The sequence below is a fragment of the Merops nubicus genome, unplaced genomic scaffold, assembly GCF_000691845.1.
Source record: "Merops nubicus isolate BGI_N331 unplaced genomic scaffold, ASM69184v1 scaffold8139, whole genome shotgun sequence".
In the NCBI taxonomy this organism is placed as follows: domain Eukaryota; kingdom Metazoa; phylum Chordata; class Aves; order Coraciiformes; family Meropidae; genus Merops; species Merops nubicus.
In genome coordinates, this window is record NW_008631611.1 from 73,529 (window position 1) to 87,414 (window position 13,886).

At 46.4% G+C, this 13,886-nt stretch overlaps 1 protein-coding gene across 1 annotated transcript in view; it reads right to left on the minus strand.

Moving 5' to 3' along the window:
- Positions 1-13,886, minus strand: part of LOC103779979 (cyclin-dependent kinase 15-like) — a gene marked incomplete at its 5' end in the record, with an annotated part of 33,590 nt that overhangs the window by 4,617 nt on the left and 15,087 nt on the right. The window contains 3 exon segments of the mRNA XM_008947626.1: positions 777-916; positions 3,481-3,529; positions 10,560-10,623. Of these exon segments, the coding sequence (XP_008945874.1) occupies positions 777-916; positions 3,481-3,529; positions 10,560-10,623 (253 nt within the window).

A 13,886-nucleotide genomic window follows, 5' to 3' on the forward strand; every position in this document is an offset into this window, starting at 1 on the left:
ACAACACAGTCCGAGCTGGCTTCTTCTTCATTGCCCCTATCTTAAAAATACCCACCAAACCAACTAGTGTACTGGGTGCCCAGGAGGCAGTGGGGAATGTGAGGGCTCTCTGGCTTGTTGCCCAATAGGAGGGAGCTTTTCCTAGTGAGGAACAGAACCTGTAGCTTGAGAAACGTTGTCAGCTCAGGGCAAGTGAGGCAGATCTGTGTGTATGCAGCTGTGTGCTCAAGAGGAGGGAGCAAGGGAAGAAGAAAATAAAGCAGGTACAACTGAGGGAGAAGAGTGCAGCAGTGTACGAGGAACAGCTGTTGTCTCTGCACATCAAAAGGGAGCAGGAGCAGCAGGCCAAGGGAACTGGGGCTAGCACATCTTGCTGAGCCACTGGGGATTTGGGACATCAGGAGGGACCAGCATGTGAGTTCCACTGAATACAAACTGTGAGCCAGCCAGAGGGAAAGCTCTGGCCCCCTGGGCTTCCAGAAAGGGGGAGAAACGACCTGTCAAAGCACATATTGCAAATGTACCCCAGTGGCAGCCCATCCAGGTCCCCTTCTAGTATTAATGCTGTGGCCAAGCGGAATTAAAGAGAAAAGGAAGCTGCCAGCTCTGCAGTGGGATGTAAATCTGCAGCGTACGGGCCTGGGGAGGGAGGGCAGGCAGAACAGAGAGAGGCATCCAGGTGACTGGCAGAGACTTGCAAAGTACAGAAGAAACTCATAACAAATATCATGTGAAGTAGCTCTTTTCTGGGGAGATGAAACTGGGAGTTAACTTACCAGCAGGCAGCTGGTGGAGCAGAGGAGGCAGAGGGCTGAAGAAGCCGTGAAGAAGCGCGTGTTGGGCGGAGATCCGGCCTGGAGGGAAGGCTGTGAGCATCCTGGAGGCCAAATCCTCTGCTGCTGGCAGCCTGTGCAGCCTAGGAAACCAGGGGAAAAAATAGCATAGGAGATGAGCACAAGCCAGAAAGCTGGAACCAGAATGTGACCCAGCCCTTCACAGAGCTTGAGGCAGACGTACTGAAGGGACACAGGGGAGCTGAATAAACCCAGCCCAGCTATATGGCTTTCCAGGACATTTGCTTTTCCATGTGAGTTTGATTATATCGGAGTATATGCATCCAGAATTTCAGCTCAAACTCATGTTTTCAGAGGAATTTTGAAAATAAATCTGTTGTTTTGTAAAAGGAAGGCTCTAACTAAAAGGGAAAATGCTGCTGGGAAGACTATATTTTACATATTGAAACTGGAATGTCAGAGGTTGGTGTTACCAGTTTGCAGTAACGATGCAAGCACACAAAATAACCTGACTGGCCCACTGAGCAGACCAGAGGTCAAAACTGAAAAACTAAAGAAAACACCATTTCCCCGTTTTCTAGTACCAGTAGTGCAGCTGGTTGTAAAACGTGTTGGGGATTCATGGAGATGAATCTGTTTCTCAGAATGAGTGCTTAAAATAGATGCTCGACAAATAGCAATGCCAAGTGGCTGCTTTCTAAAGGAGCACACAGATGGGGACAAGGAAGTGGAAGAGAGAAAACAAACTAACAAAGAAACAAATAAAAATAGTCATTTAGTTTTACAGCTTTTACTTTGTTTGTTTGTTCTGATCATGTTTCAGCATCAGGAGGCCCATTGGAGCATGGCCTGTTGTGCATCCTCAGCCCCTGGCCAGTGCTTCCCCTCCAAGTGACATCAGGCACAGGGATCCCCCTGCTCCTGCACTCCCCCTGCCTACACAGGACATTGGACATACTGACATTATTGCTTTGAGGAGATAAAATGTTAAAAAAAAGGAAAGTAAAAAGGCAAAAAACACACAGAGAGAAATATCCTGAGAAACAGATTTATAAAAGGTGTCTGGCCTCACTGTGGTGGGTAACTACTGAATTCTCACCTCCAGCAAAACAGTTTGAACGCCTGCTGCCTTGGGGAGCAGGGACAGGACAAGGAGCCAGAGCATCCAAGCCTGAGGCTGCTTGCTAGAGCTGCACCACAGGCTGCCCCAGCCACGGCAGGGTCTTACTGGAGCCCTCTGCCCCCTCAGTCCCTGCTGCTTCAGGCTCCTATGCCGGCAGCAACACGGTGCAGCGCTTCCCACCATGGCCCAGGCTCTGCACCAGCGCCCCTTTGCTTTCTTTATTGGGCATGGGGACTCCTGCCTGAAGCAGCCCTGTCCATCCCCAGAGCCAAGCAGGCCAGGGCAGCCCCTGGGCCATGCCAGCGTGAGGACCCTGTGACACAGAGCCAGAGCTGGCCCACGGGCAGCCCAGAGCTCTGCCACCGAGGCGTGGGGCCAGCCCGTGGCCTCGGGCTCTAATGTCAGGGCACCATGGCCAAAGAGCAGAAGTGCAGTACAGCAGAGCAGCAAGGAATACAGTTATTCCTTTGTTCAGGCTGAGATTTGGTCTGTTCCAGGACCTGTGTTATCGGGGTGTGGGGCATGCAGAACTTTGGGTGTTTGTGAAGACGTGCGTGACAGTGGCTGGCATTCCAGCAACCTGTGCTTTGATGAAAACTTCAGCATATTTGTCCAGCCATTCAGAAGAGCATTTGGGAAACACAGCTCTGAAGGGTGGCACATTTCCCACCAACCAGGGCTGGATCCCAACCAATTACACATAATAAACAGCAGTGATGAAAAACATGGTTATGTCCTCAAAGGATATTTGATTCTTGACCTGTGCATGAACACAATCCTGAGGACAAACCCTGTCTAGTCTTTTCCTATGTATCTATAAAGTTTGTTGTGTGTCTCAAAATCGGTACTGAGGGAGAGGTTTGATTTTAACAGCTCTCTGAGCTAGGTTAGGGCAGTTCACCTGACTGTAAATTTCTTTCATGGATACATATATATGTTAAATATATATGTCTGTGTGTTTGTGTGTACATATATATGCTTGAAAAATATTTCCATCTCTTAACACAGTAGGAAGGGATTGAGCAGTGTTGGTGTGCCTGGTCAAGCCAAGGTATGTAACCGTGGCTCTAGTCTCATAGCTTTTGGCCACTGAAGAATGTGATTTTCCCCCTCCTAACTAATCACAAGATTATTGCATTGTCTCATGAAAATGCTGTCCTAGCACATCTTCCTGACCGCTGTTGAGCAACATTCCTACAGTCTGTTTCCAGAAATGAAAATTGGGACAGTGCAAAATCTATCTTCAGTCTGGGCAAGAGGGCCTGGGAAAGTGTGACCTTCTGAATCGAACTGTGCCTCGCAAAAAGCTGCCCATAATGTCATTGAATCACTGCTTATCTGAGCATAATCACTGCTGCTCTGAGGATAATAAACCCACTATGCACCTACCTCTGCTACGAACTCTCCAAATCAGTTCTGAACTGACGTTAGATCTGCTTGTTACTACAGAGCCACCCCGCTCGTCCTGAGCTTGCCAAAAGAGCTCATTTCAAGTTAAATGATTGCATAAAGAAACAAATAAACCCAGAGGCAATTTTGACAGTGTCGTTATAGGTAGCTTACCTGTCACACATGACTCGGAGTCTCTGAGGTCTCCTGGAAGCAACCAGTTCTAGAAAGTGTAACATGCAATCACAGAATTAAATGAAAATCAAGCCAAAACCCATTCTTTGAGCCCTTAAAGAAAACGTGCTCAGAATTTCAAAGGGCCCTATAGAATCTGTCATCTTAATACATATAAATATACATTATTCCTATAGGACTTGAGTACCAGCATTGATGTTAATAAGGCTGTTCCATTTCTGTAACCCCTTCCTTCCCTACCCCTGTGAATAAAGGCCTTGGAGCCGCTTCTGTTACTGTGGGAGTCTCAGCTCTGCCTGCAAGGAAAGCAGTGTCAGTCCCCAAGGCCTTGGCATGAAGGAAGCAGGAGGTGTGCAGGCCCGAGTCCCCAGCGAACAGCCCTGGCTTGCCAAGGAGCTGCTGAGCTTCACGCTCTGCTCTGGGGGCACACGGGGCTTTGGAGCATGGGTCTGGCAGAAAGGCTGGGGACTGAGCAAAGGCACCTGGGCCCTGCTCTCTTCTTGCCCACCGCTCTTGCTGCCTATCCCTCACTAAGTTTGCTGTTTATCAAATTAACCATTTCCATGCAGGCTTTCTACTTCCTGATTCAAAGGTCTCTGCCAGACTGGAACTTTACAGAGTTTGCAGTTTTGGGAAGGCTGTGTTGTTGTTGCCATTTTTCAAGGACACATTTCTAAACATTGTGGGAAATGGAGAGGAATACATTCCTCAAATGTTTTCTTACAAAGCATGAATTTTCTCAGGCTTAGATATGACTAGATGGCTTAAGCCTGGAAGATTTCCCCTTAGACCTGACCAACAGAGACATATTCTTGCATCAGAAAGGCTGCAATTTCTATCCAGATATATTTCCCTGAGCATTATTTCTGACAAGAGAGGTGATCAGTGATCTAGCTATGGACAGGAGAGCAGGAAGGGTGGTGCAGACCTCTCTTCCAGCCCAGCAATATTCCGTGCAGCAGCAAGACCACCAGAAGGCAAGTGCCACTGGTCTGTTGCCAGTAGACTCAGAGCTTGGCTGGGGTTTATGCTGAACAGTCCAAGGGCATCTGCCCTCCCTTCCTGCCCAGAAGCAGCAGCCACATCAGTCAGGGACAGAAGCTGTCAGATACAGCTGAAGGAGGAGTCCCCTCTGCCTTTGCCTGTGTGGCCATTTCCAGAGTACCAGGCCCTAGGGCTTGGTCACTCAGTGTCTGACTTGATGCACAGACAATTTCAAAAAGTGCAAATGACTGAACCCTCAGCACTTGACCTTTCCAGCAGCAATCCTTCACCATTAAGCCAGGCAAGCAGGTTGTTAAACCTGTCTGTCACAGGGTAAGTAACAGTTCACCACTGAAGTGTTCTCCTGAACCCAGATACTAAGGTAATTGCTAAAGCAGTAAATGGCAGTATAACCTGGGAAGGCATTCATCACTGTTCAGCATCATAGATTAGGTGCCAGAGCACTGGAACTATCACCAATACATAGGAGGGATATAATAGTATCTTGAATAGCCCCTTCCCAAATCAGTCATGGAAATTAATTCTGGCAGAACATTCCTCTTGGACCACTAATAAAAATTTCTCTTTCCTTCATTTTGTCCCTTCGACTGTAGTAGGAGAGTAGAAACTCATTGTCTACACTGAGTAGAGACCTAAAGTTTCAAGACAAAGTAGAAGAAAGACAATTTAAACAAATGGTTTGGAAAGGCATAAGGTTATTTTGTATGAGGTAGAAATTTTTACCTCTTCCCAGAGCTGGCTAAAAGCTTTCAGACGTTGTAACTTTCTGCCAGAAAATATTGATTTTTGAGATGGAAATATTCTGTGACAATGTATCTGTTTCCTTTAATGAAGATGTCAACGTTACTTAAACATTGTACTTTACTGAAATCTTTTAACATTAATATTCTTTAATGAGTTTAACATAAAAGTTAAAAATGCATGTTCAGTTGATAACAGCAGGGCAAAACGTTTCTGTAATATTGAAGTGAAATGTCACTGTTTTTGTGGAGTGCATTGTCAGGATTAACATTCCAAAGAAGAAATAGGATTTTCCTTACCTTACAGACAGAAATACCAGCTTGCTTACTGGGAACTGGGAGGAACACCTGAATTCTCAAGCAAGCTTTATCATTTATCTAACAAGGGGATTAATAATTCTCTACAAGGGGCAGTGTAAAAGCCTGCTGCTGTCCCTGTCCAAACACATCTCTCAGTGGAGAATTCTGCTTGAGTGAGGACTGCCAAACTTGCCACTTTGAGTATACAGAGTTTTGATTATAAATGGAAGATATGGGTAAGAAAACAGTATGTCTCTGCTCAAGGATTTAATGCAGTTAACTAATCCACTTTAAATCAGTTCAGATTAATGTCCTGACTGACCCCCATATAGACAAACCCTTAGAGAATGCCAAGGCCCCATTGTGTCAAGCAGGGTAAGAACAGAGCAGCAAATATTTTCCCTACTGTAAGATTAAGACCAATCTAAAATTGTAAAAGAATGTAAATAGCAACTCTTTAAAGGTAAGAGATAAAGAATATTTGGATAACACTCAAAAAAGCAGACAAACTACTGACTTAATCATCTTACAATTAAGATACAGACATAAAATGATGGGATTGTGTAGGGCTGATTGGCTTTTTTAACAGCAGGTATAGATCTGAAAGCTAGTGATTGGGTTTGTTATTTTCTATCCATATGCAAGACAGTGTGTGCTAATGAGGAAATACCTTCCTATATGAAAACCCAGGTGGAAGTGGCTAATGAACTGATAATGAGGCAAGGAAGACAGAGGACAAAAGTTAAACTTCCCTAATTGATGAAGAGAGAGAAAGAGGATGCCGAGTGCTGTTGGATGAAGGTGCTGGGGTTGCAGGCTCACAGAGAAGATTTCTCTCATTAGTGAAATCTCTGTGGCTGCAGGACAGAAGCAGAGCTCTGTCTGTGTGGCAGGCTGGAGAGTGCAGTCCGTGCCCAATGCCAGAGAGATAGGAAGTTTCCCTTCAGCCTGGCCAGCATATATTGCACATTAGTTCCAGTGCTGCTCTTCCTTTTGGGATCAAAGCCACATGCAGTTTATTATGACAATAAAATTTTCCTCGTTTTAGAATTCAGTTTTCAACCATCTCATTTGCTAAATGAAGCGTCAGCATAAAAAGTGAGATAAATTTTTTTTAAAAAAGGAGAAGAAAAAAGCAGCCGGGGTGCCGACTTCATCTGTATTCTCCAAAATGTCATCGGAAGTTTGCCTTGCAGAGCCTGCTGCTTGTTGCCTCCATCTACTGGCCATAGTTTGGAAACGCACAGATACTGAAAACCTGCACTTGGGAGCAGAGGCTGACTCTGGAAAGCTTCTGAATCTCATTTGGCACAGCAAAGCCTGCGGATGCGTGAGAAACTAGGCTTAATTTGAGGGTCGTTGCTGGTCATTGAAGAATCCCAGTGTAGAACCTGTGTGTGCCAAGTGAGGTGACAGGACCTGCCACAGCAACCTGCAGGAGTCAGCCTGGGCGATGAGTGGAGGAGTGAAGGGCACTCATAGTGACTCCAGCACCTTACAGACAAGTGAAGTCCTGTTCCCCACCCTTTGGAATCCAGATGTCAGAAACAGGAAGCAAACCCCAACACGGTACATTAGTACAATATTCCCAGTTTGGCAAAGGCACTAGCTTAATGTCATGGGCTGTGATTCCTAATCCTTTCCTGCCCTTGACCCCTGCTGTCTAGATTCAAACTTGTAACCATTAATGGGGCTGGATCAAAACACTGGCCTTCTGGTGTCACCAGTGGTGTTTAGAGGGGATTTAAACTCCCGGCTTTTCAGCACAGTGAAATGAACACAGCAGTAGATTAATGCAAGGATTTGAGCTCACACAGCATGAGAGCTTTCAAAAATAGTGTTAACAGAGCTACAACTGCCTCTTTCAGGGGAAGCAAAATGAGGGGAACAGAACAAATGAACAAACACAGGGCAAAGCCTTGTCGCTACGGGCAGGGCTCCTAAGCACGGGGAGCCAGGGAGAGGGCCAGCGAGCCCACTGGCAAGTGGGGCAGGAGCTCTCCCAGCCCTTTGTGTCCTGCAGGAACGGGTGCTCCAGCCAGGGCTAGGGTAAAAACGTGCCGGGGTAAAAGCCCCGTGGCTCCACGTAATTACCTACCCCAAGTGTCCCTCCTGCAGAGAGGGAGTGAGATCACAAGCTCTAGGGCTGGCCAGGGAAGAGCTGCTCACTCATCCTTCCTGTTCACAGGGGTTAGGCACAGGCTGAGAATTTGGCAAACTGCAGGCAATGGGCAGGAGGCCCGTTTCTGAACGCCTTTGTGTGAGAAGGCAGAGGGGCACAGGCTGGTCAAAGGCTCCTCTGCACGTTTCATCCCCTGCCAGCTGCCCATAGAGGGGGCAGGGGAGCTGCTCGTCCCGCTGCCCTGCCTGTGCCTGCTCACAGACCACCCAGCCCATGCTCTATCTCCTCTTCAGGCTCTGCAGCGGGATGTGCTCAAGCCCACAGCAGCGACAGGAAAACATCTAAAGGTTTCCAGCTCCCATTTCAAAGATTCCCACTAACCCATCTGGCCCAGGAACCTTCCCAGTAACAATCTCAGTCTCGGACTGAGCCTACACTGCTGAATCCAGTGGGAGTTTTGCCATCAACTTCAATGAGAATAGGATCACACCTCAGCGCTTTGTTTTGCCCGTGTTAGTTCCTCGCCTCGGGCAGGAACCTGTTTGTTTGTTTGCTGCCTGCACTCGCTGCGAACATCAATAGGACTAGCTAAGCATTCAAGCCATCAGATTTGGGGAAGCACTCCGAAGTTTGTTTGCTTATCTGAGCCGTACCAGGCACTCAGATTCGAACAACTGGGCTGGAAATAACCTCCAGAGGTTTTCTCAGGCAGAATCCACAGCTTCCACTTGGGCTGAGTGTGTCCTGTGGGGGAAACAGCCCTTGTGCTTCACAGAGGAGAGGGGGAGTGCACAGGGGCATGGGAACGGCAAACAGCTTTAAACAAAGGGACTAACTTCCCTTCTTACCAGCAGCCCCATCAAAAATTACTTGTTTTAGTACATGACTAGGGAAAATAGTCCATCTCTGACTAAACTATCCAGACTGGTTTGTATAATCCAGGTGTGAGCCAGGTGCTTGGTTCCAGTACATGGCTGGAGCTGGAGCAGCTCAGAGCACCTTAGGCAGGCTCTGAGGAGGGGAAAGAGGTGCTGCCTCTCCAGCTGGCACTGCTCTTGTCCCAAACACTGGCTCATCAGCCCTCTCGTGTGTGTTTGCTACCATGGTGGGATGCTTCCACAGGAAGGTGTCCTCTAACTCCTGCATTCCTGTCTGTGCTAGCTACAAAGGCAACAGCATCACAGCACAGGTCAATTCTCTCCCACTGGAGTCCATTAGGGAAACTTCCTATCAAGCTGGAAAAGCAACTCAGCCTTGAGAACTGTTTATGATGGCTAGACTGGTCTTTACTGGAGCTATTTTCGTGCTGCCTAGGTGCCTGGCCTCTCTCTCCCAGCCCTGCCACTGGCACCCTCTGCAGCAGCAGAGGAGGGCACTGCTGCTCAGACAAAGTAGAGCTGAGCGTAGGTCACTGCTCAGTGCAGTTCTGGCATTCACACGTTCTCTGTTGTCTGCAGTAGTTTCTTTGCTACAGTAGCCTTAATGCTTGCACTTTTAGGTTGTCCCTGTAAGTAGCCTAAGGATACCTAACCACATCAGGATACCTAACCATCATTGCTGAGGGGTCTTGGCCTTGTAGGAGCAGATGACCAGCATAAAAAAATTCTTTGTGATCAGTTTGTTCCACAAACAAGCATTTCTTTCCTCCCAGACTACCCTTCCCAACTTGTAGACTACCCAGACAAGCCTTCAACAACTTAGAAGAAAGTGCTTCCTCCAGCTGTCTGCTCTGTGCTTGCTCCCTATCCAAATTAAACTTGCTGTGGACAGCGACACATTCCCATTTCACGCTGGTTTGATTAATGTGTCTCAGCTAATTGTGTGAAGGATTCCAGTGCTTTGGACTGTGAGACCAGGTTATTGTTCAGCCAATCGCAGCGACCATGTGAAAATGGGGGCTGTTTAGTGTTCATGCACCAGAATCAAAGGAGGGGCATCTTGGACTGGGTCACAGAGAAACACCCACTTCTTTGAAAAGACGTTACTATGCTCTACTAAACCTGTAAACCTCTTGCTCAAAGCACGTCTTCTCCCTCCTCCTCTCCCCCCTGCTTTTCCTCCCCCCTTGCAGATAGACAGGCTGCCCCCACCACTCTCTTAGGCTACAAGTGAGAGAGAATGGCTAGATTGTAGATGGGTGGATTTCACATTCTAGGGTTTTTAATATTTCACTTTCATATTTCTAGTACAGAATGATCCTGCTGAGAGGCTGAGAATCAGTGCTCATCATTTCCCCCTCACTGACACTTGAATATATTTCCCCAAGAGAAAACATTAAACAAAAAGAGAAAGAGATAAAGGCAGGGGGAGAGGGAGAGTCACTGAGCTAGCTTTTCAAAGCATACTTCTCAACCTGCCCACATCAAAATAAGAGACAACTGGCCCTTTGAAGTCCAGGACACAGACTTCTCTACCAGCCCATGTGGAAATAAAAGAAGCCAGCTTTATAAATCACACAGATCTCTCACCTTGCCCACATCAAAATCAGGGACGGTGACCTTTAAAACTGAGGTTTAAAGGCCCCCAAACCAATCTCCATAAAAATAAGGAGAGTTCAGATAAATTGTGTCTCCAAGTACCTGTCAGCTTTTCCAGTCTAAACCAGGAGACATCAGTCCTTTGCACTGAGGAGTGGAGGCTAACTACATTGTCAGCACTCACAGCAATGAAATCTTCCATCAGCCCAGCTCAGCACTCAGAGGCATCTTTGCCATGCATGTACCTTTGCTTGTATATTAGGCCAGTTCCAATGGTGTTGTAGGTCCTTAAGTAGCTCGAGTGGTTCAGTAACACTGAAGCACAGGATTTTTCATAATAAGAATTACTGACCTGAAAACTGAATGGCTAGTGGCTTAGAGAAAAAGTTGGCATCCTTGTGAGTTAAGTCCTACCTGGATTATAGTTGGGGAGCTTGGAAAGTCCTGGCCAAGTGTCCTCAGTCGGGGCCCCCAATACCTGTGCAAAAGAGGAAAGAGAGTGGGAAGAACAATAACCTCTCTCTGCTGGTACTCTGCCTTGGTGTGGAGCTGGAGGAATCGATCTCCATGGAGAGAGATTGGCCTTTACTGTAAACCAGCAAAGATTGACACTGCCCTGGCTGCTGCTACATCTGCTACTGCACATAAAGGGCACTGACAGTTCAGCACTTGATTTTATAGCAGGAAGGGACCTGCTGGGAACATCAGTGAAGGTGTATGCAGGCTCATTGCCAGGTGCCACTCCTGCATGCATTTGCCAGCCCAGGGGTCACGTTGTGGAGCCCTTTTCACTGCTGAAGGTGTGCTCCTGCACCAGGGCTGCACTGGGACTGACTCAGCCATGACAGAAACCCCTGCCATTCTGAGGTGAAAAACAAAAACTGGTATACAGGTCTACTGACAGGTGCTGGAAAGCAGCCCAGTGTCTCACCCTGAAGGGTCCAGAGCTTCAGCAGTGTCTTTGGCCTTTATTCTGAATTGTGGGCTTCAGAAGCAGTCTTTCAGTGAGGCTTTCCTCACTGAGCAAAGTCTGGGCCACTAAAGCCTCTTCCAACCTCATTTGAGGTGCTGAAACGTGTGAGATCAAGCATATCTGGATTTCTGTGCCAGTTGCTGTTGCACATGTGTAGTGTTGTTATTATCACTTTCTGCATGCAAAGTGCCCTGTGCCTAGTGATATGGATGAGTTGCTCTAGAGGTAAAACCACGTATTTAAGAAGAGTTCACAGCACAGGATGTGGCATTATAAACCAGCATTGTTAACTCCAAGCATTCAAAGCTTTTCATCCAGACTTCCTTAAAAAATTGTGAAATTTTGACATGAAAACTGTCAGGGGTTTTTAGTCACTTTTGCTCCTCCAACATTAAATTTGTGTCACATTACTTACATTTTGCATATGATAAGACAATTCCTTTTCCTTAAAATGGAAGCTGAGATATATGATGTGGGGAATTTGGCCTCACAGAAGCTTGTGATAAGATGGGAAGAAAAGAGGCAAGAAAATTTAAGATGGTAAGAAATTTCTTTGTTGAAAATCCAAGTGTGTGTTCTGAAGTGCCATTCCTGTATTCATCTGGCCATTATTCTTCAAGGTTTCTTGTGAGCCACTGGGCATCTGTCCTAAAGGCATCAGTGGGAGCTGGGGAAGTTCAGTACATGGTGGAATCATGCTCCCCAGGGTTAGCTCAGCACTTGGCCTCTCTTTGGTGAAGTGTTTTAGAAAATAGCTATAGTATCTTTTCTGAGCCTTTACTTTACAAAAGATGCTATTCCACCCCATGAATTTGGATCCATTTTTTAATTTTCAAGGTAATGGGGCAGATGATTTTTATTATTTTCCTTTTTTTTTCCCCTCTGGACCTTTAATGAGATTTCTTGCCAAATCAGACAATGAGTTACATTTATTTCATTGAAATTTATTATACTCTGGGGTTTATCTGTTGTATATCCACCTGAAATCTAGCTGTTGACTCTCCACCAGACAAAGCAAACCAGCTTCTCTGTACTTGCTACTCTGCCAGGCTTCCCCAAGCAAGCACGTTTTACTGCAGTGAAAGGTCTTGGTGCAGCTCAGTTCAGTCCTCTTTGGCAGAGGCCTCGTTTCAGCCAAAAACATACTGACAATGCCCACATTTCAGCAAGTGCTTTAAGCTGGGGTAAATCACTGTGTCCTCCCCCTGCCCTCTAACTTCTTGCTTCTCCTGGGCTGAACCAGCTGCAGTGACCCCCCACGCTGGTGTTGCTGCGTGTGGTTGGGAAGCTGTATTGTAGGTGGCATGCTGTAGCCTGACACAGCCCACACGAGGTCCTCCTCAGCACAGTGGTAATCAATTGGATGGAGTGCTTGAATGCAAAATCCACAGCTGATCTCTTGAAACTTCAATGCTGGAGCTTTAGTTTGGCAGGTTTACTTTCAATGCTGTGGGAGGACTGGAGACACTGCAGTTCTCCTTCACTCGGGTCATACCTCCATAACTAGCACTGCCAGCCTAAGTAGCCCCTTCCTCTGTGTCCCCTTCCTGTTTGGTCCTGCCCCTGTGCCATCCATTCATGAGTGCCACTGGCCAGTAGTGCTACTGTTTGTGCAGCCAGGTGATGAACTGGGTAAATAAACTGTTCTTGTTTAGAGTAACCCAGGGAGAGAATCAAGTTATAGGTTCTCCTGCTCATGCAGCCCCACATGCAAGAGGTGACACAGGAGCAGGAATAAGCAGGCTGGGATAGAAATGGGGAATGGAGACTGCTTAAGGTGGCACTTGCCTCTAGAAGAAGAAATGCTGGTGAGGTGACAGTTGTTCAGTCCTGATGATTCAAGAGGGCAAACACATTTCACAGCATGGGGATTTTCCAGCCATATATCTATATGAAGTTTGGACCAACAGTCCTACGTGGACATAAGCATGGTGGGGGATAGAGACTCCTGCACAAATGAAGACAGTCTCTAAACCAGTGCAGGGTGCCTCTATTATTAGTACATGAAAGGAACTGACTATTATAAAACAGTAGGAATCCCCCTTCTGAACCTCACACTCAGCAAAATATCTCAAGTCAGGCACTGAAAGCCTCTGAGAAGCTTTGAAATCTTGGCCTAACACAGAGCCTAATTCCAGCCTGTATAATAACATAAAACCATCTGTGAAAGGCACTAATTATTTCGTGGCTGTTAAAGCTTCCTCATGTTTTTTTAAATAAGGTTTTTTTTTTTTTTTTAATTCTATAGCACAAATCCTATTAATCATGGTATTAGTTATAATACCAGCAAAATTATGATAGGGCTATAACCCTCCAACTGCAAAACCACAGGAAATGTATCCAGAGATTTCAGAGCCATAAGTGGAAGGATACCCTTCATTCACACTCTGGGAAACTGGGGCCTGCCCTGGCTTTGAACCCTGTTAATTAGCCAAGTATGGATCTTTTTTTCCTCAGTCATTTTTTTTTTCCTCCCCCACTCTCCATGAAAGAGAAATTCAGCATTTATTTAAATGGACTGAGCTCGAGTCTAAGAACTGGATCCACTTGTCTGACTTTTTAAAAGCAGAGAGGAAAACCTTACCTGGAAGGAGTGTTTCTGGATGAAGGGACAAAGAAGGAAAAATCTGATTTACTCAGACTTGAGGCTATAAAGTCCTTTCTCACCAATTTCCAAATTTCACTTTTCTGAAAACCCATGTTTGGTAAGCACTCTGTACAGAAGAGTAAATCCCTGGGAGGAGATGTAACAGGGCAAAGACCTACAG